The sequence below is a fragment of the Mastigoproctus giganteus genome, chromosome 14, assembly GCF_048544385.1.
Source record: "Mastigoproctus giganteus isolate SK-2022 chromosome 14, ASM4854438v1, whole genome shotgun sequence".
Lineage (NCBI taxonomy): Eukaryota > Metazoa > Arthropoda > Arachnida > Uropygi > Thelyphonidae > Mastigoproctus > Mastigoproctus giganteus.
In genome coordinates, this window is record NC_143588.1 from 52,813,993 (window position 1) to 52,841,570 (window position 27,578).

Genomic DNA, 27,578 nt, shown 5'->3' on the forward strand with positions numbered 1-27,578 from the left:
ACTGTACTCGCCTTTACGGAAGCAAAAACCCTTTCCTTTACCCCTGATGGTAATTAAATCTTTAAGTAAATCCCACGTCAGTACTCTGTGATCACTGCCACCTAGTTGTTCTTTTATCTGCAAATTCCTAATACATGAATGATCACTGCTGATAACCAGATCAAGAGTAAGACCCTCTCTGGTTGCCTCTCGAACATGCTGCTGCAGAAAACAATCATCCAATAAATCCACCAAAGTCTGACTAGTGTGTGAGTGCCCAACCCACAAGTTCCAGTCAATATCTGGGAAGTTAAAATCCCCCATTATAAGACATTCCGATTTACTAGCCCACTCTATTTCTCTGTACAATTGTTCATTGTACTCATTCAAGGGTGCTTCCGTAGCCAGGTGGGAAGGAGCAGCAGTGCGTAGCACATGCTTCTTGATTAGACCGGGGTTCGACCCCGTCATCACCAAATACGGAAGATGCGGAAAGGTCAGGGAATGGCCACCGCATTTCCCGGAGCAATATGGCCTTAGTTGCTAATGCTCCTAAAAAAAACCAAAATAACAAATAACTCATTCAAGTCGTTAGGCCTATAACACACTCCTACTTTTATTTTTGCTTTCGCAGTGCTTATGTCACACCAAACTGACTCAACAGTGCACTGTTCATCTATATCAACTGGATGCACTTCTTTTAATTTTGTTTTTCTTTATTAACAGCATAACACCTCCTTCCTTCCTATCCTGTCTCTCTTTTCTGTACACATTGTACTCCCCAAATTCCAGTTCGGCATTCCTTATATCTGTGTGACACCATGTCTCCGATATCCGAACAATATCCGCCTTTGATGTCTTGACCAACACTTCAAATTCATCAAATTTATTTACTATACTTCTAGCATTGGTATACATGGAAGTATACATGCTCCTATTCTTATTCTTAGTTACTCTAACACATCCCACCTGTTTCACGATGACTGCTATCCGTCCCTGAAACCTCCAACACCCCTCGCTCCAAGTCGCTACTTATTCTAATAGAAGTTGTGCAAGAATCACCTTCCCCTCTGCCTACGGCTACTGTGAAACCATTAGTTCTTGTATACTCCCCAGCTATCAGTTTTCCGACCCACCCAACACTGCCTCAATAGCATCAGCAAATATTCTTGCTCCCTTTCTATTTAAGTGTATCCCATCCCTGTAGAAGCAGTCTCTCCTGTTAACAAGTACAGTCCAGGCTGAAAAAAAATTCTATCCCTTGGGCCTTGCACAATCTTTTCAGGGCCGAATTGATCGACAAGGCTCTCATCATATACTCCCTCATATCGTGTCTGGGCAGAATTGCAGACCCTTTCAAATTCAAGATGATCCTGCATTACTTCCTGAATCAGTGACTCCATTATACTCCCTCTGGTTGCCTCTTGAACAAACTGCTGTAGAAAACATTCATCCAATAAATCCACAAAAGTTTTGCTAGTGTGTGTGACCCACTCACAAGTTCCCGTCTATATCTGGGAAGTTAAAATCCCCCATTATTAGACAATCTGATGTATTGGCCCACTCAATTTCCCTATATGTTGTTCATTGTACTAATCCGAGTCATTAGGCCCCTAACACATTCCTACTCTCAACTTGGTTTTCCCAGTGCTTATGTTACACCAAACTAATTCAACACTGTACTGTCTACCCATGTCAACTGGATGCACTTCCTTATATTTTGTGTTTTTTTTTAACTAACAGCATCATTCCTCCTCCCTTTCTATCCTTTCTGTACACATTGTACTCCTCAAATTCTATTTCTGCATTCCTTATCTCTGTGTGACACCAGACTCTGATATTCCAACAATATCAGCCTATGATGTCTTCACTAGCAGCTCAAATTAATGAAATCATCGTGTATCATTCATTGATATATTCTAATTATAAGTGATTATTAGTTGTATTTTTAACTCGTATGAGATCTGTTACAGTAAATAGTGACTTTCTGCTGTGATTTATCACAGAATTTAAATTTAATTATAATAAAGTTTTTATAATATAATTAAATTCTTTATAAATTGTGAATACATTTTTTGAAAGGTTCTTCCCCCCCCCCCCTGAAACACTCTACTTATGACTGAATTAACAGTGTAATTGTTTATTATTATTTTTTATTATTAGGGTCCTTGAAAAAGTTTATGATGAAAAAGGAAATAGCATGCCACCTAGTAAGACGTTTAAGCAAAGAAAAGTAAAACTTCCCTTAAGGCTGCTGTGGGATGTTGGGCCAGAATTTGTATTCAAAATTCGGAGTGCTCTGGACTGTGCTAAAATAGTAAGATTTCTATATTAGAAAGGAGCATAAGATATATAGATCAATGAATACACCTTTTTAATGTGTTTAAATTATTCAGAGTTACTGCTTGAGCACTAGATTTTGTACTTTGTTCATTATTCTAGTTTAACAAGAGCTATAACATATTCATTGGAATATATGTTATCTAATAACCAGAATAAGTTGCCTTTGTGAGTAGTTGAAGCTGACAACTGTGGGCAATTTAAAAGCCTGCTGTATTGGTACCTATAGTGGGGGAGAGAAATCAGTCAAAGAAAACTACCTACATTGTAGATTTTTTTTTTTTTTTTTTGGTTGTTCTTCCAAAAGCCTTAGGTTTTCCTTTTAATGGTCAGTGTGATAATACCATATATTGCTTCTGTGTGTTATTGAATTAAAAAGTAAAGTAAAGTGCAGCCATTATCAACCCACTGCAGGATGGAAGCCTCCTCAGCAATTCATGCTGAGGGAAATGGACCATAATCTGCCACGCTGGTCCAGTGCAGGTTGGCAGATCGACCGTATTCAGCAGGCAGGGGCTTGAACCCCGGTCTACTCAAAGAGCGTGTGCTACTGCACTCCCGCTCCTGCCCACTCGGCTACGGAGGCCGTTTCCATAACTGTTTATTTTATATGTATATAAGTATGTATAATGACTTCTTTTATGAATCAGTAATTTGTTTTCATGCTATTTCTGTACCATCCTCCTTGAATTAAGAACAAATATTGTAAAGTATGTTAACCCTTATACCAGGAATTTGTCAACCTTTTTAGCAACTCATGTTAAGAAGTCTCTTGGTATTTTCTTAACTTTGGTAGTTATTCATTAGATTAGAAAGATATAATCCATTTGAAAAGCTTTATTTATTTAGTAATACATTGAATAAATTATATAAATGGACACCTCTAATACTGTGATTAAATATTGAAAAACATACAGTTATGTGTTTTTCTAACAATGGTTAAAAGAATGTCTTTAATTCATACAAAATCAAACAAACTTTGTGTGCTCTACTGCATTAGGCATGTGATCACAGAGAACATTCTGCTCCCTCAAAATCAGAAATAACTGTCCCCATTTAGTAGGCATCCGTAACTTTCAGTTGGCGTTTTTTTTTCAGTTTTCATAAAAATTTGTTTTGTCTGTAATTTTCCCAGCAAACTCCAGAAATTCAAGGTAATGAAAACCTGTCTGACTGAAAAGCAAATGAGCATGTTGCAATGACTTAACAGACAACAATTCAAGGTCAACCACTGTTCCTTTATTTCACAGGTGGTGCTTGGTGTGTAGTTGCTGGTGTGCAGTCTCATTATTTAATAGCTACATCTTGCAATCCCTTCATTGAAGTGTGTGTTGAGCATCTTTAACTGTTTTTCACAATAGATAAAAGCCTGTGTATATGTTTTGAATGGCAAAAATCCTCTGAGGCACTTAATTTTCTTTTAGTTTGCATATGAGCAAATACATATAGATGAAAATTACTGTATTGGGTGTGGTTTCCAAACAATAATATGGACTAGAAATTTTATTGAACTCTAAAAGTTTATGAATGGTTATTTAAGTGTAATGTTTTTCATTCAAATCACAAACCCCAAAAACTTTGTAATCCATTGCTTGTCATTATTGAGTCACTAATCTTCATGAAGGGCCTCTTTGTTCACTTTTAATTGTAATAATTTCACTTCTAACCTCATTTCAGTTATCATGAAGCACAACTGTAGCTGAGTGGTAATTATGAGAAAGTATTGTTGCAGAATTACTCACACCTTGAATTTAAATCTGCTTGATACCTCAAACACTAATATTTTTGTCTCTATCTTGCAAATTTTTCTGACCCATAGGAGAACATAAACAGAAATAAAATCATTTCAACTATCAGTTAGTATTAGCTAGACTACGTAATCATCAAGTTTAAAAACATTCACATGAATGTATAGTAGTAGTAATAGAAGCATGTGAGGCAAGAAAGCAAGAATATGAGCTTATGTAGCATCAGCCAAAAAAAAAAAAAAATTCACACAACCATTCCATTCCCTCTAAAAGTTTGTTCAGTTCCTCCTTCAATTTATTTAAGCTATGAACTTCCACAATGACACATGGAAGTTTGTTCCAGCAATTAACCACCAGCTGGCTAAAGGCAAATTTTTGCACATCTATTCTACAATTGTCTTTCCTCAATTTTAATTTATGCCCTGTTAGGTTTGTAATCTGAGCAGTCGGAAGAATCGCATCAGAATTCAGCTTGCTCAACCTATTCAAGACTTTATATACCTGAATCAGATCACCTTGCAGGTGCCTAGTCTCCAGCCGCTGCAAAAATTTTCAGAATTTAAATCTTTCTTGGTAAGAGGACTCCTTTGTTCCCCTCATTAATCTTGTTGCCCTTCTCTGTACACACTCTGGCAAATATCCTTCCTAAAATGAGGCCTCCAGACCTGTACACAGTACTCAAGGCATGGCCTGACCATCTGAACATTGCCTTATACAAAGGGATAATCACCTCCTTTTCCCTGCTAGCAAAATTCCTATATATCATTGACATGACCTGCTCTTGTAGCCTGTCTGCATTGTTCAGAAAACTTCATATCTGACTACACAGTTACTCCCACGTCTTTTTCATTTTTTATAATTCTAAGTGTAGTACCATGCAGTTGGTACATTCCTCTGGGGTTACTTCTATCCACATGCAGTACTTTTGCATTTGTCAATGTTAAACTTCAGTTGCCACTTCTCAGCCCATCTGCCCAAATTTTCTAGATCCTGTTGCAGTAGCACACTGCCATTACTGTCATTAACAACCCTGTCAACCTTGGTATTATCTGCAAACTTCGACACTAAGGCTGATATACCTTCATCAATATTATTGATAAATATAAAAAAATTACAGTGGGCTCGACATCAAACACTGTGCTCCACTATTAACATTAGTCGACGAAGAGCAGCGTCCACTGATTACCACTCGGTCTTCTCCTGCTCAACCACCCTTTTATCCATTGTAGCAACTTCCCCTTAATACCATTCTGCTCCAATTTGTACAGTAGTCTTCCATGCACAACAGTGTCAAAAGACTGTTGTGCATGGAAGACTACTGTACATGCACAACAGTGTCAAAAGACTTCCTGAAGTATATGATAAAATGAAATTATTTTTGCATCTGGTTCCTTTGTAACAACATCATAGTATCCAATCAAATTTGTTAGACAAGATTTTCCCTTAACAAATGCATCTTGTGTGTGAATTATTGATGCAGTCTTGTCTAGATGATCCTGCAGTGCATCTTTAACCAGTGATTCCATTATTTTACCCAGAAGAGAAGTTAAACTGACTGGTTTGTAATTACTCTTGTCACCCTTCAATCCCCTTTTGTGAATTGGGGATACATTTGCACATCTCCAGCCCTTGGTGATTTCCCCTGAGTCCAAGGGTGCTCTCATAATTATGGCTAAGAGTTTGCTTAGTTCATTTGCTGCCTCCTTTAATATAACTGGATAGATCCCATCACACCATCTTTCTTATGTTTAACTTCAACTTCTCCTCCACTTTGCTCTCAGTTATTACAAAATCATTAAGCACTCCATTTTAATTTGATAAAACTTCTGGCATTTTCCTTCCTTAATAACTCCTCATGTGTGAATGTAAATTAAAAATACTCATTCAGTTTGTTTGCTATCTGAGCGGGATCATCAACAGTCAAACCATCGATATCAAGTGGACCAATTCGATTCTTCTCCTTCCTTTTAGAGTTTATACAAGTAAAGAAATCCTTGCTGTTTTTCTTAGCATCCTTTGCCAAAGATTTCTCGTAATCTGTCTTCGCTTGCCTAATCTCTTTTGTGACTTGATTACAGACCAGCTTATATCTGCCATAGGCTTTTGTGTCACCTGATAATTTATATGCATCCCATGCATTTTTCTTCTTTGCCACGAGTCTTATTAGTTCATTTGACAACCATATAGACCGAAACCTTGAACAGTATTTCTTAATAGGTATGAAACGTTTAGTAGCTTCCACGATTAATTCCTTGAATGCTTCCAACTTAGAAATTGCTGTTGGTAACATCATCAGTTGGTCCCACTGTGTAGAATTTAAAAACTGTCTGAGGCCACTGTAGTCACATTTATGGAAGCAAAAATCCTTTCCTTTACCCTTGATGGTAATTATTTCTTTAAGTAAATCCCACATCAGTACACTGTGATCACTGCCACCTAGTGGTTCCTTTATCTGCAAATTCTTAATACCCTAATAAACAACACTGCTGATAACCAGGTCAAGAGTAGTACCCTCTCTGGTTGCCTCTTGAACATGCTGCTGCAGAAAAACAATCATCCAATAAATTTTTGCTATTGGGTGAGTGACCTACCCACAAGTTCCAGTCAATATCTGGAAAGTGTGTGTGTGTGTGAGAGAGAGAGAGAGAGAGAGAGAGAGAGAGAGAGAGAGAGAGATTCATTTGTCTTCACATAGTTGATGAGTTCTCAATCCTCTTCTTTTGTTAATATGAATGATATTAGCAATAGATGGAATAGGGCTTACAGCTTCAATTACCATGGAGGTAACTTATTCCAACAATGAACAACTCTTACTACTTACTGCTAAAAATGTATGAAATGGGTTTGTCCCAGTCATATTAATGATGTGTAAATTGTTTAAATAACCAGAAGTGATTGAACTATTTGTCCTTTCTAAATAAAATATTCAATTATGATAGCCTTTCTGCCTTTCATGTTTGAAATTTTTGAATATACATTCATGCATATGGCCTGTAAAGATAATAGCTTTCAACATAAATTGGCATCATTTTAATGTGTTTTCCATTTTGTTTCATCTATGTGTACTGTTTCTGTATATTTACCCTAATGCCATATTATTTCTCAAAAGAAATATTTATTCAAAATATATAGTACACATATCATGGAAACCAATATGAAATGCTAAGTATTCTCGTATTATTGAGCATCAGATTATTCCGTGATGAACCTTCCATAAATAATATTCTACTGATTAATAGAATAATCATAATAGATACATATTGAATATTTCTTACATTGATAGAATACTCACCAACACTCAGTACAAATATTCTATCAATGTTGAACGTGATGATTATTTATGCCATTCCTATTTTTTCCAGAAACTTAAAACAAGTTTATAACATCTCTGAATAAATCAATAAGAACATCTATTATGAAATTATAAATGTACCCATCATAGTAATGCAACTACTATGAAGGGTAAAGGAAGATTATAACCAGGAGGCAGACAAATGCTGATATCTGAGTGGTACCACTTTCTGTACTGTTCCATTCCAAGGAATGGTCATTTATGGTTATCCTCTGTCTCCTGCCTTTTTTAGCCAGCCCCTGATGAAACGATGGACTTTACCAGAAAACTCCCGTTTGCTCTGTTTTGTATAACAGCCTTTCATAAGGAACTAGTCAAAAGCTTTAGCGAAGGCTAAAGTTGTGTTTTGCATCCAACCATTTTATGATCTCAACCTATAATTCAACAAATTGGACAAGACTTCCCCTTCACAAAACATTGATTTGATTCATTAAGGACACCATTCTTATCTAGATGGTACTGTGTCATATCAATACAGACTCCATGATCTTTCTCATCACAGAAGTTAAATTCTGCAATCTCTAGTTTGCACCTTGTTTTTGGACTGGGAAGAGACATTAGTGCTTATCCCATCTAAGTGTTACTTCCCCCACAATTTAATGATGATCTCATTAACAATTTCAGTGGGCATCATATTTTAGTATCACAGAATTTTATCATTCACCCATGGGGTTTTACAGCTTTCAGCCTCAGCAACTTTTTTGTTAGCCTCTTTTCTGAGATTTTTATACCACTTATTTTATAGCAGTCTGATTCCTTGTTGCTGTTACCCTGTAATTCGAATGGACTTCCAACTGTAATGATGAGGATAATAATAATAATAATATTTAGAATAAGTATAATTCAAGTAATATATTGACAGATTCCTTTTATGATTTCAGAATAATGATGATATTGACCTTATAGTAGCTGATCATGATAAGTGGGGTAAAGGAGCCATAAAGAAGTGCAAGGTAATTAAGTGATGTTTGGTATAATAGCATTAGAAAATGAAACAAGCATTGTGTGTTCAGAAATTTTGTATATTTTGTGCACAACTGCTATTTTCCCTGAATAGATTTGATTGATTGGTTTGTTAATGAAATTTACCAAAAGGTTGTTTATTGAAAGCATAAAGAAAAAGTGTGTGTTAATCATAGAAGCTCTTTGCTGTTTTTCCCCAATAACTAAAATTCTTTTTATTCAGTATTTTTTCCTGGTATCCATCATATTCCACATCTCTGTTGGGTGATCATTTATTTTGTGGACTGGTGTAATATCATATCTTAATTGTGGAATATGTCTGATCACCCACAGACATATGCAGCATCAGCCGAATTGGTGATACATTTGCACACCTCCAGTCCATGGGGGACCTCCCCTGAGTCCAAGGAAGCTCTCATAATTATGGCTAAGGGTTTGCTTATTTCCTTTACTCCCTCTTTTAATATAACTGGATAGATGCTGTCCACAACAGGTGCCTTCCTTATGTTTAACTTCAACAATTTCTCCTCCACTTTGCTCTCAGTTATTACAAAATCACTTAGCTCCCTGTTAGTGTTCGATAAACTTCTGGCACTCCCCTCATTGAATAACTCCTCATGTGTAAATGCAAAATACTCATTCAATTTATCAGCTACCTGAGCATGATCATCAATAGTCAAACCCATCTATGTTAAGTGGTCCAATCTGATTCATCTCTTCCCAAAGATTTCTCGTAATCTGCGTTCATCTGCTTAACCTCCTTTGTGACTTGATTAGACTAGTTTATACCTGCCATAGGCTTCTGCGTCACTGATACTTTATATGCATCTCATACATTCTTCTTCTCTGCCACGAACCTCATTAATTCATCTGACATCCATTTAGGCCTAAACCTTGAACAGTATTGCTTAGTTCAAATGAAAAGCCTAGAAGCTCCAAAATTAAGTCCCAGAAGGCTTCCTATTTAGAATTCAAAGTTGGTAACATCATCAGTTGATCCTACTGTACAGAATTTAAAACCTTTCTGAAAAGCTAACGGAAGGGTGTCAGCAATTACCTGCATTGCATGTGTGGAGATGGTTCTACATACTCTTAATATTGTTAGCAACATGGATCTCTGAATTGAGTTAATCTTATTCCTAAATTTAATTACATTAATCTGCAAATTCTTAATACACGAATGATCACTGCTGATAACCAGATCAAGATTATTACCTTCTCTGGTTGCCTCTCGAATATGCTGCTGCAGAAAACAGTCATCCAATAAATCCACAAAAGTGTTACTAGTGTGCCAGTGACCAACCCACAAGTTTCAGTCAATATCTGGGAAGTTAAAATCCCCCATTATGACATTCTGATTTACTAGCCCACTCTATTTCTCTGTACAATTGTTCATTGTACTCATTCAAGTCGTTAGGCCTATAACACACTCCTACTCTTATTTTTGCTTTCGCAGTGCTTATGTCACACCAAACTGACTCAACAGTGCACTATTCATCTATATCAACTGGACGCACTTCTTTTAATTTTATGTTTTTCTTTATTAACAGCATAACACCTCCCTTCCTATCCTGTCTATCTTTTCTGTACACATTGTACTCCCCAAATTCCAGTTCGCCATTCCTTATATCTGTGTGACACCAAATCTCTGCTATCCCAACAATTATATGCATTTGATATCTTGACCAACACTTCAAATTCATCAAATTTTACTATACTTCTAGCCTTAATGCTCTTCTACATCTCTATAGATATAATAAAGTTAGTGTACCAGAGCAACAATCCATTCGCTGCAGCGTTACATTTTCTTCGCTAATTATATAAATAAACAAAAAAAAAAGTTTGCATAATATTTTGTGCAAAAATCTGATTTGCATACCCCACTTCATGAATGCAAAACACTAGAAGTGGAAATGATGTTGTAGTAGTGGCATCTGATGCAAGAAAGCAAGTGTATGAGCTTATGCAGCATCAGCCAAAAAAAAAAAAAAAAATCACACCATTCCCTCCAAATGCCTGTCTAGTTCCTCCTTAAATTTATTCAACCTATCAACTTCCACAATGACAGATGGAAGTTTGTTCCAGCAATTAACCATGGGCTGGGTAAAGGCAAATTTCCGCACATCTTTTCTACATCTGTCTTTTCTTAATTCGAACTTATGCCCCCTTAGGTTCGTAATCTGAACAAGTGGAAGGATCCCATCAGAATTCAGCGTGCTCAACCCATTCAAGGCCTTATACACCTCAATCAGATCACCTTGCAGGTGCCTTGTCTCCAGCCACTGCAAAAATTTGCAGAACTTAAGCCTCTCTTGGTAAGAGGATCCATTCATTTCCCTCCCCAATTTTGTTGCCGTTCTCTGTACACACTCAAGCAAATCTACATCCTTCCTAAAATGAGGCCTCCAGACCTGTACGCAGTACTCAAGGCGTGGCCTGACCATTGCCTTATACAGAGGGACAATCACCTCCTTTTCCCTGCTAGCAAAATTCCTATATATCATTGACAAAACCCTATGACCTGCCCTGGCAGCCTGTCTTCATTGCTCAGAAAACTTCATATCTGACTGCACAATTACTCCCAGGTCTTTTTCATTTTCTACCATCTTAAGTGTAGTACCATGTGGTACGTTTCTCTGGAGTTACTTCTACCCATATACAGTACTTTGCATTTGTCAAGGTTAAACTTCAGTTGCCACTTCTTAGCCCATCTGCCCAAATTATCTAGATCCTGTTGCAGTAGCACACTGCCATTACTGTCATTAACAACCCTGCCAACCTTTGTATCATCTGCAAACTTCGACACTAAGCTTGATTTACGTTATCAATATCATTGATAAATATACAAAACAGCAGAGGACCCAACACCGAATCCTGTGGGACTCCACTAATAACATTAGTCCATGAAGAGCAGCACCCATTAATTACCACCCTCTGTCTTCTCCCACTCAACCATCCTTTTATCCATTGTAGCAACTTACCTTTATTACCATTCTGCTCCAATTTGTACAATAGTCTTCCATGCACAACAGTGTCAAAAGCTTTCCTGAAATCCAAATATATGATATCAAAATTATTTTTTGCATCCAGTTCCTTTGTAACTACATCATACTTTCCTATCAAATTTGTCAGACAAGACTTTCCCTTAACAAACCCATGCTGTGTCTGAATTATTGCTTCAGTCTTGTCTAGTTGATGATTCTGCAGTGCATCTTTAACCAGTGACTCTATTATTTTACCCGGAACAGAAGTTAAACTAACTGGTCTGTAATTACTCGTGTCACCCTTCGATCTCCTTTTGTGAATTGGGGATACATTTACACATCTCCAGTCCGTGGGGACCTCCCCTGAGTCCAAGGATGCTCTCATAATTATGGTTATGGGTTTGCTTAGTTGCTTTACAGCCTCCTTTAATATAACTGGATAGATCCCATCCACCCCAGCTGCCTTTCTTATGTTTAACTTCAACAATTTCTCCTTCACTTTGCTCTCAGTTATTACAAGATCATTAAGCATCCTGCTACAATTTGATAACCTTCTGCCATTTTCAAACCTTAATAACTCCTCATGTGTGAATGTAGATGCAAAATACTCATTCAGTTTGTTTGCTATTTGAGCAGGATCATCAACAGTCAAACGATCGATATCAAGTGGACCAATCAGATTCATCCCCTTCCTTTTAGAGTTTATGTAAGTAAAGAAATCCTTGCTGTTTTTCTTAGCATCTTTTGCCAAAGATTTTTTGTAATCTGCCTTCGCCTACCTGTGACCTGATTACAGACTAGCTTATATCTGCCATAGGCTTCTGAGTCGCTTGATAATTTATATGTATCCCATGCATTTTTCTTCTCTGTCATGAGTCGCATTAGTTCATTTGATAACTATTTAGGCCTAAACCTTGAACAATATTTCTTAATAGGTATGAAACTAATCTGTTTAACACCCTAACTCAAAACCGGTTGTTTCTACTTCAAACTGAGTGTAGTCTTTTGTTCTGTTTTAACGAACCATTCCCTCAATAAATATCAACATCGATTTAAAGGACTCCGTGTGTGTGTATATATATATATATATATATATATAGAATGTGTGGTTTGTAACATAAATAAAGTGTCTGTGAAAATGAAATGAAAATTACACAAAGTGCCTGATCTAAGAGAAGTGAGATCACAAAAAAATTATAAAATAAAATAAATAACAAAATTTATAATTATACTATACATGCAGTGAAAAAGCATATTGCACTGTCTTTACTTTGGGAAACATGATTGCTCCATAGGTATTAAATGCTTATAGGAAAAAAAAAAAAAAAAAATACAGAAAATAACTACCACTACCACCACTTTATTTTAAGGTGATTCTATCTTCCTTCCAAATATTTCAGAAATCTTTACTTATTTATGGATTTGTAGGGTGATCCCACTGGCATTTTGCAACTTTTTATTTATTTATTTTTTTTATTTCTGCATTCTGTAAAACCTGAAGGACTATTTGAATACAATCTGCCATTAACATTATGTGCATTTGTTATGCAAAAGTTACATATTATGGACACTGTATATTAAATTCTACCTGTAACATTTGTAAAGAAATGTTTTAAGCAGATTTTTACATTTCTTTTTTATAATAATAAGTAGCTTTCTGTTTTGCTAGTCTAACTATATGAATGGCGTGAAAGTCTAAAGGCTCATGGTCTTATATTTCTATATTTTTAATTTACTTCATATAGATAATCTATTAAAAATTGAGTTGATATTGAAAGCAAATGTTAAATAATTCAGTCGATTTAGTGCTTGATTCTGCAATGAGATTAACATTTAGAACTACTGCATCAAAAGTTGTTTTCTAATTTTTAAAAATTTTAAATTTAAAAATAGGTTTCTCCTGATGCTTTCATTCAACTGGGGCTACAATTGGCATATTATAAAAAATACAATAAATTTGTTCAGACATATGAAGCTTCAATGACCAGAATGTACTTGTGCGGAAGGACAGAGACAGTACGCTCCTGTACTACTGAAAGTGCAGATTTTGTAAAGTAAGTATGCTTATATCTGTTTTTGTAAGACTTGAAAAGTGCTTAATAAATGGTTCTTCATATTTACTTTTTAATCTCAACTTCTGTTATTACTGAAAGAAAAAAAAAAAAATTGCAAAATTTTTTTTATTATATTACTTGGAATTTTTGTTATATTGTTATATATTACTTGAAATTTGAGTTAATTTGATAATGCTAAAGCTAAATGATATATAAAAGGAAAGGAAAGTTGTTTGTTAATCTGCATAAAATGTATTTCAGATTTTTATTATAGGAGGAGAAACTAATGGAGTGTACGACATGGGAATAAGCATGTGGTCTGTAATCAGTTTGCATGAATTTTTTTTTTTTTTTTATTCATTCTTGAAAAGTAAGAAATTGTCTATTCATTATTAAAAATAACAGATATTAGGAAATTAAATGATGAGCCATTTGTAAATGTTAATGAGTAAAAGAGAGACACATGAAAAAACCCTTGACTCGTAGAAAACTGAATCCTGTATCGTCTGCTACTGCTCACATCTGAGTACTAGTAATAACATTCTTACTGGCCCAACTTAGTATTAATAATGACATGATACAAGGAAGCAAGCTTACATAGTATAAACACAAAAGAAAAATAAAAATAAAAAATAAATCTACGTATGTCATCTCTATGTTCCATATACAGTCAGTTCTCGTATAACACGTGTTTACACTACACGAATTCGCTGAGGGCTGATGACCCTCCTATGTGCGAGCAATGCGACACCGTTTTATCCGTCCAACACATTTTATGCAATTGTACTAGTTTTATAAATGCTCGTTTTAGCGTTTTTATCCATCTGACTGAGCCATATACACTCAGTCAGATTTTAAATGACAATGTATCAGCAGTTTTTAAATTTTTAAAATCGATCAATATGTATACACTCATATGAAATATACAATTTGCTTTTATCATTATACTGATTTTATGTATTGATATGTCTGTGCATATATATATATATATATATATATATATATATATATATGAATGAGCAGGTGGTAACTAAGTGCTGTGATAGCTGTCATAGCTGTCTCTGGTCGATGGTAATAACCTGGTAGGGAAACATAATGGTTATATGCCAAAATGAAACATATATATATATATATATATATAAGGATAATTACTAAATAACTATGTCAAGCCAATTGTAGTAAAGATAGAGTGGACACATTGCAAAGGACTTTATTGAGGGCTAACCCTTACAAAAGAAATCTTTACTACAATCTTTACACCCTATCTTTACTACAATTGGCTTGACATAGTTATTTAGTAATTATCCTTATATATATATATATATATATATGTTTCATTTTTGCATATAACCATTGTTTCCCTACCAGGTTATTACCATGGACCAGAGACAGCTATGACAGCTATCACAGCACTTAGTTACCACCTGCTCATTCACAATATGTTCATAGATATTAAGACTGATGTAATGTTTTATCTAGACATTGATGGCATTAATCAGCTCTTCTCTCCCTTGTTAGGTTCTTTGTTTAGGTTTTCACTGATTGTATCACCATTATAATTAATTATCTTACGTTTATAACTGTTAACTATTTGCCATTTCCACTATATATATATATTTATGCAACTTTAGACGAAGTAACCTTTTTTAAAACTAACAAGTCTAATCTTTTTTGAATTTTATTCTTTCCATGGTGCGCTATAACCTTGCTGTTTTTGCGCCACAAAAATCAAAATCAACCCAACCCACACACAAATTCAATCATACACGATTCATAAATAGGGGAACGATATCTTATATAACACAAACCGAATTCGCTTATGCACGATTCGTCTTTGTGTTTACAAGAAATGGCAGTCGAATGCGGAATCACCCCAACTGAACACAACACGATAGGAATGAACAAAAGATTCTGAAAATGTATTTTTGTTTTTTGTATCAGTGAAGGGGAAACGTGTTTCACCATAATGACGTGAAAACCAACAATTCCAGCTATCAGTATAATCGCAAATGCAATTAGATAGAGTTTATAACAGATTCCACTAGCAGAAACGCAACTGGAAATTGTTTTTATTGTTTTATGGTAGTAACCCCTAGAAATGTGCTTTAGTAAAATGTTAGGTGTTAATAGTGTTTCTCTGCCTTTACGCTGTTGTTTATTCTGTTGCTACTTGCGCGCAGCTTTGTTTATGTGTATCAAGCAGTGCCTCCTTGTTTTGTAATTGTGCCTTATTTCCTAAAAATGAGTAAAATACTTAAAAGGTGTGAAAAGGAAGTGTCCTGGTGAAGACACTGCAGATTCACAGAGAAAAACAAAAGCAATATCGATAAACAGAGGCGGACTGGGTCAAAAATTCTTAACGGGGAAAATTTGTAGTGACCTCATACTAGTGTTTATGGCCAAAATCACACTGGCCTCCGGCCCACCGGGGTTTTCCCGGTAAGGCTTATGGCCAGTCCGCTTCTGTTGATAGAGAAAAAATATGAAATTGTGAAACTCTTTGAGCAAAATGAAAGACCATGTGATATTGCACGTGCTACAGACCTAAATGAGGCAACGCCGAGAATTACAAAGAATGCAGAGAAAATAAAAACAACTTTCATAGCAGGAACAACTCAAAGTGTAATTAAAATCCATTAGATTAAGACACAAAGAATTGGAAGAGATGGAATGGCTGTCATCTGTTTGGATAGAAAATCGAACAAAAAAGTTTGCTTACGATAGAAGCAAAAGCATTAGCAACATTTTATTACGTAATAGTCGTAACGAAATACGTATTTTATTACGTATAATAATAAATAATTGTAATAAAATACTTACGTATTTTATTACAATTATTTATTGTGTTTGGTAATGTTTTGGTTACAAATGCGTGTTCAATCTTGGGTTATCGGCACCTAACCCTATATTTCCCATAGGGCCTGTTGTTTATATTGCACGATTTTGCATTGCACGAGGGTTTCTAGGAACACAACTATCGTGCTATACGAGGACTGACTGTATCAGTTTTTCTAGCCTTTCATTAAATTTATTTGACCTGCTCACTTCTATAGTATCATATGGAAATTTATTCCAACGGTCAGTTACCCTCTGGCTGAAAGCAAATTTTCACACACCTTTCCTATAACTTTTCTTTTTCAATTATTTTTACCCTCTTATTTTAAATTTGTCTCCTTATGTTTTTGTCAGAGAAAGAGTAAGTATGCTATCAGCATTTAGTTTAATGAATCCATTTAAACCATTAAACACTTCAGTAAAGTCTCTTCTCAAGTACTTAGTTTCCAAGTGCTGCAGTTTGTAGAACGGAAATCTTCCTTGTTAAGAACTTATCTTGTTGCTTTTCTGTCTCTGTTCCAACAGATCTGCTTCCTTCCTAAAATGAGGCTTCTAGGCCTCTGTGCACTACTCAAATTGTTTTCCAACCATTGCCTTATACAAGTGGGTAGGGATTACCCAGTTGTACCTGTTGGCAAAATTCTGTTATATCATTCACAGATTATGTGCTGTCCTAGCAGACTGTCTACACTATCTAGAGAGTTCCTTGTTGTGCTGTATAATTACCTCAAGGTTTTTTCGTTTTTTACTACCTTGAATGTGCTCCTCAACATGGGCACTTGTACGTGGTGAGGGGACCTCCCAGTGACACTGCAGGTCCTCCAAATTAGCATCACTGGAATTCAACACCCACAGCCTAGATTCTAGGCTAACATCACCGGAATCTGGCATGTTTGCTGTTCACTGCAACCTGTGGAAATTAGGAATGGGGGATCCTGGTGGTTGAGGGGCCCAGCTTCAATACACCACCTTGGCCCTTGCTTCGACAAGATGGGCTGTCCTGGAAGGGATTGTCAGGATCGTAGGGCTCGCCTGTGAAGGTCAACTGTGTCAATGCCATGCCCTTACCCTCATGATCTGAGGGACAGGATTCAGGCTGGTGGCGGTTCGGGTAGCACTGGCGTTCCACTCCCACTGACATGTGCCGTATGATGGTCCTACAATGCCACAAATGTCATGGATGGTCACATTGATTCACAAAAGATGCATGCAGTGTTAACTAGCACCTATTGTCTGAACATGCCATTCTGTCTGTTTGTCTGTTCATCTGCATGTAATAACTCAACTTTCAGTGATGAAATTTTATATTCAGACCTTTTAAAAATGTTTGTCAAGCCATTCCAAATTTCATCAAAATTGGACCAATAGAAATCCGGCAGTTATTGTTTCTTTTTCTTTCTTTCTGTCTTTTTTTTTTTTTTTTTTTTCTCTATTCTCACGTAATAAATGCACTCCTGATGGATGAAATTTTTATGAAATTTTATATTTGGGCATTTTAGAAAGATTTGTAGAGCCAACTCAAATTTACTGTATTTGTCGGCTTATAAGACACTTTTTTCCCCGTATAAATACCTTAAAAAAATCACCCTGTGTCTTAGAAGCTGAAAGTGGCAATACTACATGCACAAAACCGAGAGTTAACATATAGTAGTTATTGAATAGTTAACTGCTATACATTAGTACACTTTACAGTAATTACCAGGCTGTTGTTGGAGTAACAAGTGATTTCCAGTTATACATTTAACCCTAATCAATGGCAGCAGCATCAGGAAGGCCAAATTATACTATTGGATTTATGCTAAAAGTAATTTGAGACTATTGGCTTCACCGGATTCACTTACATAGTTTTTAATTATTCTTCTTTTTTATTTCGATGACAACCAAGGATTGGATGTGTACACTTCTGTTTCCTTGCGCCCATTTAACTCATTCAACTTTTACTTACTTCCCTCCCTTTTAATTTTTCAATTTAACAATTCAACGTAAACATTAACCACGCTACCTAAGTAAACCATCGCAGATTAATTTCAAGGTGAGTACCGCTTTTTAAGCTTTCGCTATTCTTTTCTAGTCTATTAACACGGTACTTGAAAATTTCTAAAAATTTCGTATTGCTAAAAGTAATACAATATGCCAAAGAACAAGAGATTCAGAGCAGCAGAACAAAATTTCGGACCACTGCTTACTGAGAAGAAGATTCGTTAGTGGAAGAAGCAGGAAGTTTTATTACAAGAAGCTGATAAAATGGCACAACCTTCGTAAAATTCCACCTAAACGGCCAAATTTGGAAGAAAACTTGTGTAGTTGGATAATGGAACTTAGAGACATGTGTATTGCAGTGAGTACTAAAATGATAATAGTAGAAGCATGGAAACAGGAGCTGATATTGGGATATATGCCTTTAAAGGAACCGAATCTTGGTGTTATCGCTTCATGAAAAGAAATAGGTTAAGTTTAAGCATAAGAACTAGAATAGCCCAGAGAATGCCTGCTGAGTATGAACAGAAAATATTAATTTCCATAAATTTGTTCATAATGCTAGAAAACGAAGCAACTATGAACTTAGCTAAATTTAGCATTAGCATTAGTAGAGGCATATGATGCAAGAAAGCAAGCTTATTCAGCATCAGCCAAAAAAAACAAAAAAAAAACACACCACTCCCATTTCACCCCTCCGTTCGCTCGAATTACTTGTCCAGTTGAGCCTTAAATTTGTTTAGGCTATCAACTTCAACAACAAGTGATGGAAGTCGGTTCCACCAACCAACCACCCGCTGGCCAAAGGCAAATTTCCGCACATCTATCCGACATCCGTCCTTCCTCAATTTGAATTTATGCCCTCTGAGCTAATTATTCTGAGCAAGATGAAAAATCCCATTGGCATTGAGCATGCTCAAACCATTCAAAGCCTTGTACACCTCTATCAGATCACCTCGCCGGTGCCTAGTCTCCAGACTCTGTAATTTGCAAAACTTAAGCCTTTCTTCGTAAGAGCAACCCTTTGTTCCATTCACTAATCTTGTTGCCCTTCTCTGTACCCGTTCCAGCAGCTCTACATCCTTCTTGAAATGAGGCCTCCAGACCTGTATACAGTACTCTAGGTGTGGCCTGACCATTGCCCTATACAAGGGAATAATCACCTCCCTATCCCTGCTAGAAAAATTCCTGTATATCATTGACAAGACACCATGAGCTACTCTTGCAGCTCGTCTGCACTGCTCAGAGAACTTCATATCTGCCTGCACAATTACCCCCAGGTCCTTTTCATTCTCCCCCACTGTCAGTGTAGTACCGCAGAGTTGATACGTTGCTCTGGGGTTACTGTTTCCCATATGTAGTACTTTACATTTGTCAACGTTAAACTTCATTTGCCACCTCTCAGCCCATCTGTTCAACCTTTCCAGATCCTGTTGCAGCAGCATAGCGTCAGTGATGGTCTTAACAACCCTGCCAACTTTTTATCATCTGCAAACTTGGACATTAAACTTGATATCCCATCATCAATATCATTCATAAACACCGAAAACAACAACGGACCCAACACTGAACCCTGAGGAACTCCACTAATAACATTAGTCCATGTTGAGCAGTGTCCATTGATTACCACTCTCTGTCTTCTGCCAATCAACCATCCCCTTATCCATAGCAGCAATTTGCCTCCAATGCCACACTGCTCCAATTTGTGCAGCAGTCTTCCATGTGCAACAGTATCAAAAGCCTTTCTAAGATCCAAATATATAATATCAAAGTTATTCCTATCATCTAGTTCTTTTGTGACTACATCATAGTATCCAATCAAATTGGTCAGGCAAGACCTGCCCTTAACAAAACCATGCTGCGTCTGAGCTATAACTGAATTCTTGTCTAGATGATCCTGCAGTGGCTCTTTAACCAGTGCCTCCATTAATTTACCTGGAACAGAAGTTAAACTAACAGGTCTATAATTACTTGTGTCAGCCTTTGATCCTCCTTTGTGAATTGGGGTTACATTTGCACATCTCCAGTCTATGGGTACCACCCCAGAGTCCAAAGAAGGCTAGGGGTTTGCTTACTTCCTTTGCTGCCTCCTTTAATATAACTGGATAGATCCCATCCACCCCAGGTGCCTTTTTTATGTTTATCCTCAACAATCTCTCCTCCACTTTCCTCTCAGTTATTACAAAATCATCCAGCTCACTGCCAATGTTTACTTTACCTACATCATTCTCCTTCCTGAATAACTCCTCATGCGTGAATGTAGATGTAAAATACTCGTTTAGATTGTTAGCCACCTGAGCAGGATCCTCAACCGTTGAACCATCAATATCCGTGGACCAATCTGATTCATCCCTTTCCTTCTTGAGTTTAAATAGGTAAAGAACTCTTTTCTGTTTTTCTTTGCATCCTTTGCCAAGGATTTTTCGTAGTCTGCCTTTGCCTGCCTAATCTCCTTTGTGACTTGGTTACAGACCAACTTATATCTATCATAGGCTTCCATGTCACCCATTAATTTGTATGTATCCCATGCTTTTTTCTTCTCTGCCACATGTCTCATTAGTTCATCTGACAACCATTTACGCCTAAACCTTGAACAATATTTCTTAGTTGGTATGTAAAGCCTGGTAGCCTCCAAGATTAGTTCCTTGAATGCTTCCCATTTTGAGTTTGCTGTTGGTAACATCATCAGTTGGTCCCACTGTATAGAATTTAAATACTGTCTCAGACCATCATAGTCGCCTTTACGAAAACAAAAACCCTTCCCTTTACCTCTGATGGTAGTTACCTCCTTGAGTAAATCCCACTTCAACACACTGTGATCACTGCCACCTAGTGGTTCATTTATCTGCAGATTCTTAATGCATGAAGAATCACTACTGATAATCAGATCAAGAGTATTGCTCCCTCTTGTTGCCTCACGAACATGCTGATGTAGAAAACAATCATCCAATAAATCCACAAAAGCCTTGCTAGTGTGCGAGTGACCAATCCACAAATTCCAATCAGTATCTGGGAAATTAAAATCCCCCATTATAAGACTCTCTGATTTACTGGCCCACTCTGTTTCCCTGTACAATATCTTATTATACTCATCAGAGTCATTAGGCCTATAGCACACTCCTACTCTCAATTTTGATTTCCCTATGCTTATGTCACACCAAACTGACTCGACACTGCCCTGTCCATCGATGTTGACTGGCTTCACTTCCTTGGACTTTGTGTTTCTTAACTAATAGCATAACCCCTCCTCCCCTCTCTATCCTTTCTATACACATTGTATTCCTCAAATTCCAATTCCGCATTCCTTATATCTGTGTGACACCACGTCTCTGATATCCCAACAATATCTGCCTTTGATGTTTTGAGCAATACCTCAAATTCATCAAATTTATTTACCAAACTCCTAGCATTGGTGTACACGCAGGTATACATGCACCTGTTTCTATTCTTGGCTACCCTAACACAACCCATGTGTTTACTTGTACCGCAATGACTCCCAGCAGTCTCTGAAATATCCTGCATCTTGTTTTTCAGGCTTCTGCTGCTCATTTCAATAGAAGCAGTGCAAGAATCACTTCCACCTCTGCCAGTGGCTACTGTTAATCTATTAGTCCTTATATCCCCCCCCAACTAGCAGTTTTCCGACCCACCTAACTCTGCCTCGACAGCATCAGCAAAAATTCTTGCACCCTTTCTATTTAAGTGTATCCCATCCCTGTAGAAGCAATCTCTCCTGTTAACAAGTACAGTCCAGACTGAAAAAAATTCTACCCCTTGAGCCTTGCACAATCCCTCCAGGGCCGAATTGATCGACAAGGCTCTCATCATATACTCCCTCCTATCGTGTCTGGGCAGAATTGCAGACACTTTCAAATTCAACCCTAATTCACGGCTTTTTTTCAACAGTGACCTGTACTTGCTAAGTAATTCCGCCAGTCTCCTACTCTTAATATCATTAGTGCCAACGTGTACAACTATATCACCTTTTGTGCCCTTAAAAGATGATATCTGCTCTACAACGTCATCAACCTTTGCCCCTGGCAGACATACCCTGGTCCTATTCCACCTGTCCTTTTTACAAAGCATGTTCCCCGCTTCCCTGACAATAGAGTCACCAACAACTACTAGTTCCTGTGGGAGTATGGATGAAATTCTGTTGACTTTTGATGGGCCATCCAATAAAATCGTAAGTCGAGAGAGTGCAGAAATCTATAACTATTAAAATCACTGGCCGCAAAAAGATCCACTACACTGCAGTTTTAACTTATTGTGCTGATGAGACCAAACTTCTGCCAATCTTAATTTTTAAAAGAAAAACTTTACCGAAAGATAAACTGCCAAATGGAATTGACATACTTGTACAACTGAAGAGAAGGATGGATCAGGAATGTATCAAGGATTGGTTTGTAAAAGTTTGGTCCAAGCATCCTGGTGGACCACTCCGTAAAAATGCACTACTAGTATGGGATCAGTTTACAGCAGATGGGATTGAAAACATCAAACAACTGGCCGAAATGATGAACACAGAATTGACAGTAATTCCCGGTGGCTTAACTTCCCAGTTACAGTTGTTAGATGTCGGCATCAGTAAGCCATTCAGGAATAATGTGTGGGAGCAATGGAATAAATGGATGACATAGGGGAACCATGATACGACGCCTATGGGAAGGATGAAAAGTCCATCAGTAGCACAAGTGTGTGAATGGGTGCTGAAGTCATGGTATGATGTTAAGACTGAAATTGTGGTCAAGTCCTTTAAAAAATGTGGTATTAGTAATGCAATGGATGGCACTGAAGATAATTTATTGTATGAGGGTGACAGTGATACTAGTGAAGATGATAGTGATGTTGAGGATAACGATGATCAAGTCAGTAATGAATCTGAAGTTGAATAATACTAAAATAATAAGAGTAATAATCCTGTACCTTTCTTTATTGGCTTTTGGGTTTAATTTTTATTGAATTTTAAATTTCTGTTGTATTAACAATAAATTTTTTTCAAGAGGTTTTTTTTTTTTTTTTTTTTTTTCCCTTAAATTTACCGTTCCAAAATTAGGGCGAGTCTTCCATGCCGCAGCATCTTATAAAGCTCGCAAATATGTTAATTAAAACTGAACCAGTAGAAATCCAGTAATTATTATTTCTTTGCCCATCCATCTGCATGTAATAACTCTACTTCCAGTGGATGGGGTTTCATGAAATTTTATATTTGGGTCCTTTAAAAAGGTTTGTAGAGCCATCCCAAAATCTGGTAAATATTATTTCATTGTCCATCTACATCTAATAACTCAACTGTTATAGATATATTTTCATGAAATGTCATGAGAGTCCATTCTCCTTTTTTAGAGTGATATAATATTAGTAGTAGCAAATCATGGAAGAAAGTGAGCTTATTCAGTATCAGCAAAAAAAAAAACAAAAAAAAAAAACATTTCACCTATTCATTCACTCCAAATAGTTTTAGTTCTTCTTTGAATTTATTCAAACTATCCACCTCCACAACAAATGGATGGAAGCTTGTTCCAGCAGTCAACCACCAGTTGGCTGAAAGCAGACTTCTGTACATCTTTTCTCAATTTAAATTTATGCCCTCTCATGGGTCTAATCTTAGCAAGAAGAAGAAAGCCATTAACATTGAGTTAGACAGCTTAATGCATCGAATCTCGTGTGGCTTCCGAAGGAACAGGTCAACACTTGACCATTTAATCTGCTTGGAAACATCTATACGTGATGCTTTCCTGAAACGTGAGCACCAGGTGTCGGTTTTCTTTGATATGGAAAAAGCATATGACACGGCTTGGAGATATGGAATTCTAAAAGACATACATAACTTGTGTCTTAGAGGACACATTGCCCTCTTTATCAAAAACTTTGATAAAGAGGGCAATCAAAAACTTTGATCCTACACGAACTTGGGAAGACCGGTCTTACAGACCGGTCTTCTCAAGTTCGTGTAGGATCCACCCTCTTCCGGCCATTCTGCCAAGAAGAGGGAGTTCCACAAGGATCAGTTTTAAGCGTTACGCTTTTTGCAATCAAAGTTAACTCTATAACTGAACAACTTCCTCCAACCGTAAACAGTGCCCTCTTTGTAGATGACTTTAGCATCTTTTTGCAATCATGCAATATGAGGGTCATTGAAAGGCAATTGCAGCATGCCATAGACCACGTCAACTCTTGGGCAGTGACTAGTGGGTTTAGGTTCTCGCCACAGAAGACAGTCTGCGTACACTTTTGTCGCAAACGGAACCTTCACCCTGAACCAGAACTAAAACTCAGACAAGACATCATTCCAGTAGCACCCGAGACAAAATTCTTGGGGCTCATTTTCGACAAGAAGTTGACATTTTTACCTTATATTCGTCAACTGCGGACAAAGTGCACAAGAGGGTTGAATCTTCTACGCTCTATTTCCTCGAATAAATGGGGAGCAGACTGCTCTACTTTACTCAGCCTCTACCGTGCACTTGTCCGATCTAAACTAGACTATGGGTCCCAAGTGTACGCATCGGCTAGAAACTGTGTACTTAGGTGGCTGGACCCAGTTCACCACCAAGCCATTCGTATCGCTACTGGAGCATTTAGAACATCCCCTGTCCAGAGTTTATATGTTGAAGCAACTGAACCGCCACTGTCATTTCGACGAAAGCAATTGTCTTTAAAATATACACTTAAATTAAAATCCCTGCCAGACAACCCTACGTGGACATCCGTTTTCAAGCCACGATGAGAAAACCTATATAATACTCGTCAGACTGCCAATCGGCCTTTTGGTATCCGTGTCCAAGAGCTGCTCAGAGAGCTCAACATCATGGTAGACAATGTTGCCCAGTCACCAAGGCAACCACTTCCACCCTGGCATGCTCGCCTACCATCATGCGACTTCTCCCTTAAAAATTGGGGTAAGTCCATAACTCCATCTTCTATCTACCACCAACTCTATGCTGCCCACCGGGCCGAATACTCCGACTTCTTGCCTGTCTTCACTGATGGCTCGAAGTGGGAGTTGCCTGTTGGATCTGCTGCTATCTTTCCAGGTCTTTCTATAACTGGAAAGATTCCCCAACAATGTAGCATATATACAGCTGAGTTGTATGCTATAGAGTTAGCCTTGGACCACATTAAAACCCATAGGTATCAAAAGTATATGGTGCACACTGATTCTCTTAAGTACACTGCAGGCTTTATCGGGTAGGAGGTATAATCCTCATCCATTTGTGACCCGGATTCAGCAGACGTTGCATTCCTTGTTTGAGTGTTCATTTGACATTCGTTTCTGCTGGATTCCAAGCCACATCGGGATAGTGGGAAATGAACTGGCAGATGCTGCGGCCAGGTCACCTGAACCCCACAACACTTATTGCCTGTTAGTCCCCTATACAGACTACAGGCAGTTAATACACGATAAATTACTGTCCCAATGGCAACAATCCTGGCATGAGCAAGTCACAAACAAGCTCTATCAGATAAAGCCTGTAATCTGACATTGGCAGTCTAGTCTGTGCAGGAATCGCAGAGAGGAAGTTGTTTTAGCTCGGCTCTGCATAGGACACAGTCATCTTACACATGCTTTTTTGCTGAGGGCAGATGACTGTCCTATGTGTGAGAATTGTGACACCTATTTAAGCATACGCCACATTTTAACCGAGTGTCCACGTTTTAGACACGAACGTGATTTTTATTTTACTGCTTTTAGTCCTCTGGCTAAGCCTTATACACTCAGTCAGATTTTATCCGACAATGACAATGTGTCTGCTGTTTTTAACTTTTTAAAATCAGTAAACCTTTTTAATCGAATTTAAAATTCATTTGGCATTCCTTTGTTCATATGTTTTGTACTTTTACTCCTTTTATATCTCGACATGGTGGCCTAACTACTTAGGTCACTGAATGTTTTCACTTTTTATATAAGACCGGTATTTGGCGCATTATAGCCTCAGTTGCTGATGCGCCAATAAACTCCAAACCAAACCAAAGCCCCGAATCTTAATTCCTTCGAGGGCATTAAACATCTTTGAAGCTTTTATTCACCTTTCAAAACACTCTTTTTTGTGCTTGATTTCTTCCCACTCTTTACAAAAGAATGTGAAGGCACAAAGGCGTATCCCCTTTATCAGTGTTATGTATCTATGTGTAGATTTGCAAACATGCAACCAAAGTGCACTTTATAAAGCACGATTCATAAGAGAGCAAAAGTTCTCTCTGAGAAAATGAATTCGGCTACTTTGACCTCTTTGCTTTGCTAGGCATGATTTAGGCTTAAATTTAAATTAAAAAGTACCATGTAAGTACAAATACAATGATATTTGTATTTACTTAAACACAAATACTGCGTCATAAAATTTAATGCTGTGTATTAAATTTTATGCTTCTTATACAGTTATGATGCTTTATAATGCTTCTTATACAGTTGTTATAAATCAAGCATGTCAAACTCATTTTTCACAACGGGCCATATAAGCTATTTTGCATTAGGCTGAGGGCCACATGCCTTTAATTGTTAGGGTGTTAGGGTAGCTAAGAATAGAAACAGGCGCAGGTATACTTGCGTGTACACCAATGCTAGGAGTTTAGTAAATAAATTTGATGAATTTGAGGTATTGCTCAAAACATCAAAGGCAGATTTTGTTGGGATATCAGAGACGCGGTGTCACACAGATATAAGGGATGCAGAACTGGAATTTGGGGAGTACAACGTCTACAGAAAGGATAGACAGGATAGGAAGGGGGGAGGGGTTATGCTATTAGTTAAGAAACACATAAAAACCAAGGAAGTGAAGCCAGTCGACATTGCTGGACAGTGCAGTATTGAGTCAGTTTGGTGTGACATAAGCATTGGGAGATCAAAATTGAGAGTAGGAGTGTGCTATAGGCCTAATGACTCTGATGAGTATAATAAGAAACTGTACAGGGAAATAGTGGGCCAGTAAATCAGAGAGTCTTATAATGGGAGATTTTAATTTCTCAGATATTGACTGGAATTTGGGGGCTAGTCACTCACACACTAGCAGGGCTTTTGTGGATTTATTGGATGATTGTTTTCTACATCAGCATGTTCGGGAGGCAACTAGAGGGAGTAATACTCTTGATTTGATTATCAGCAGTGATTCTTCATGCATTAAGAATCTGCAGATAAATGAACCACTAGGTGGCAGTGATCACAGTGTGCTGAAGTGGGATTTACTCAAAGAGGTAACTACCATTAGGGGCAAAGGGAAGGGTTATTGCTTCCGTAAAGGCGACTACGATGGACTGAGACAGTATTTAAATTCTATACAGTGGGACCAACTGATGATGTTACCAACAGCAAATTCAAAATGGGAAGCATTCAAAGAACTTATCTTGG

The 27,578-nt window shown here is 37.3% G+C and overlaps 1 protein-coding gene across 1 annotated transcript in view; it reads left to right on the plus strand.

Annotated features, from left to right (window-relative positions):
• Positions 1-27,578, plus strand: part of LOC150075137 (carnitine O-palmitoyltransferase 1, liver isoform-like) — a 317,335-nt gene that overhangs the window by 210,028 nt on the left and 79,729 nt on the right. Inside the window, exons 12-14 of the mRNA XM_090388328.1 lie at positions 2,143-2,296; positions 8,301-8,372; positions 13,260-13,420. Of these exons, the coding sequence (XP_090244454.1) occupies positions 2,143-2,296; positions 8,301-8,372; positions 13,260-13,420 (387 nt within the window). The remainder of the gene's footprint in view (positions 1-2,142; positions 2,297-8,300; positions 8,373-13,259; positions 13,421-27,578) is intronic.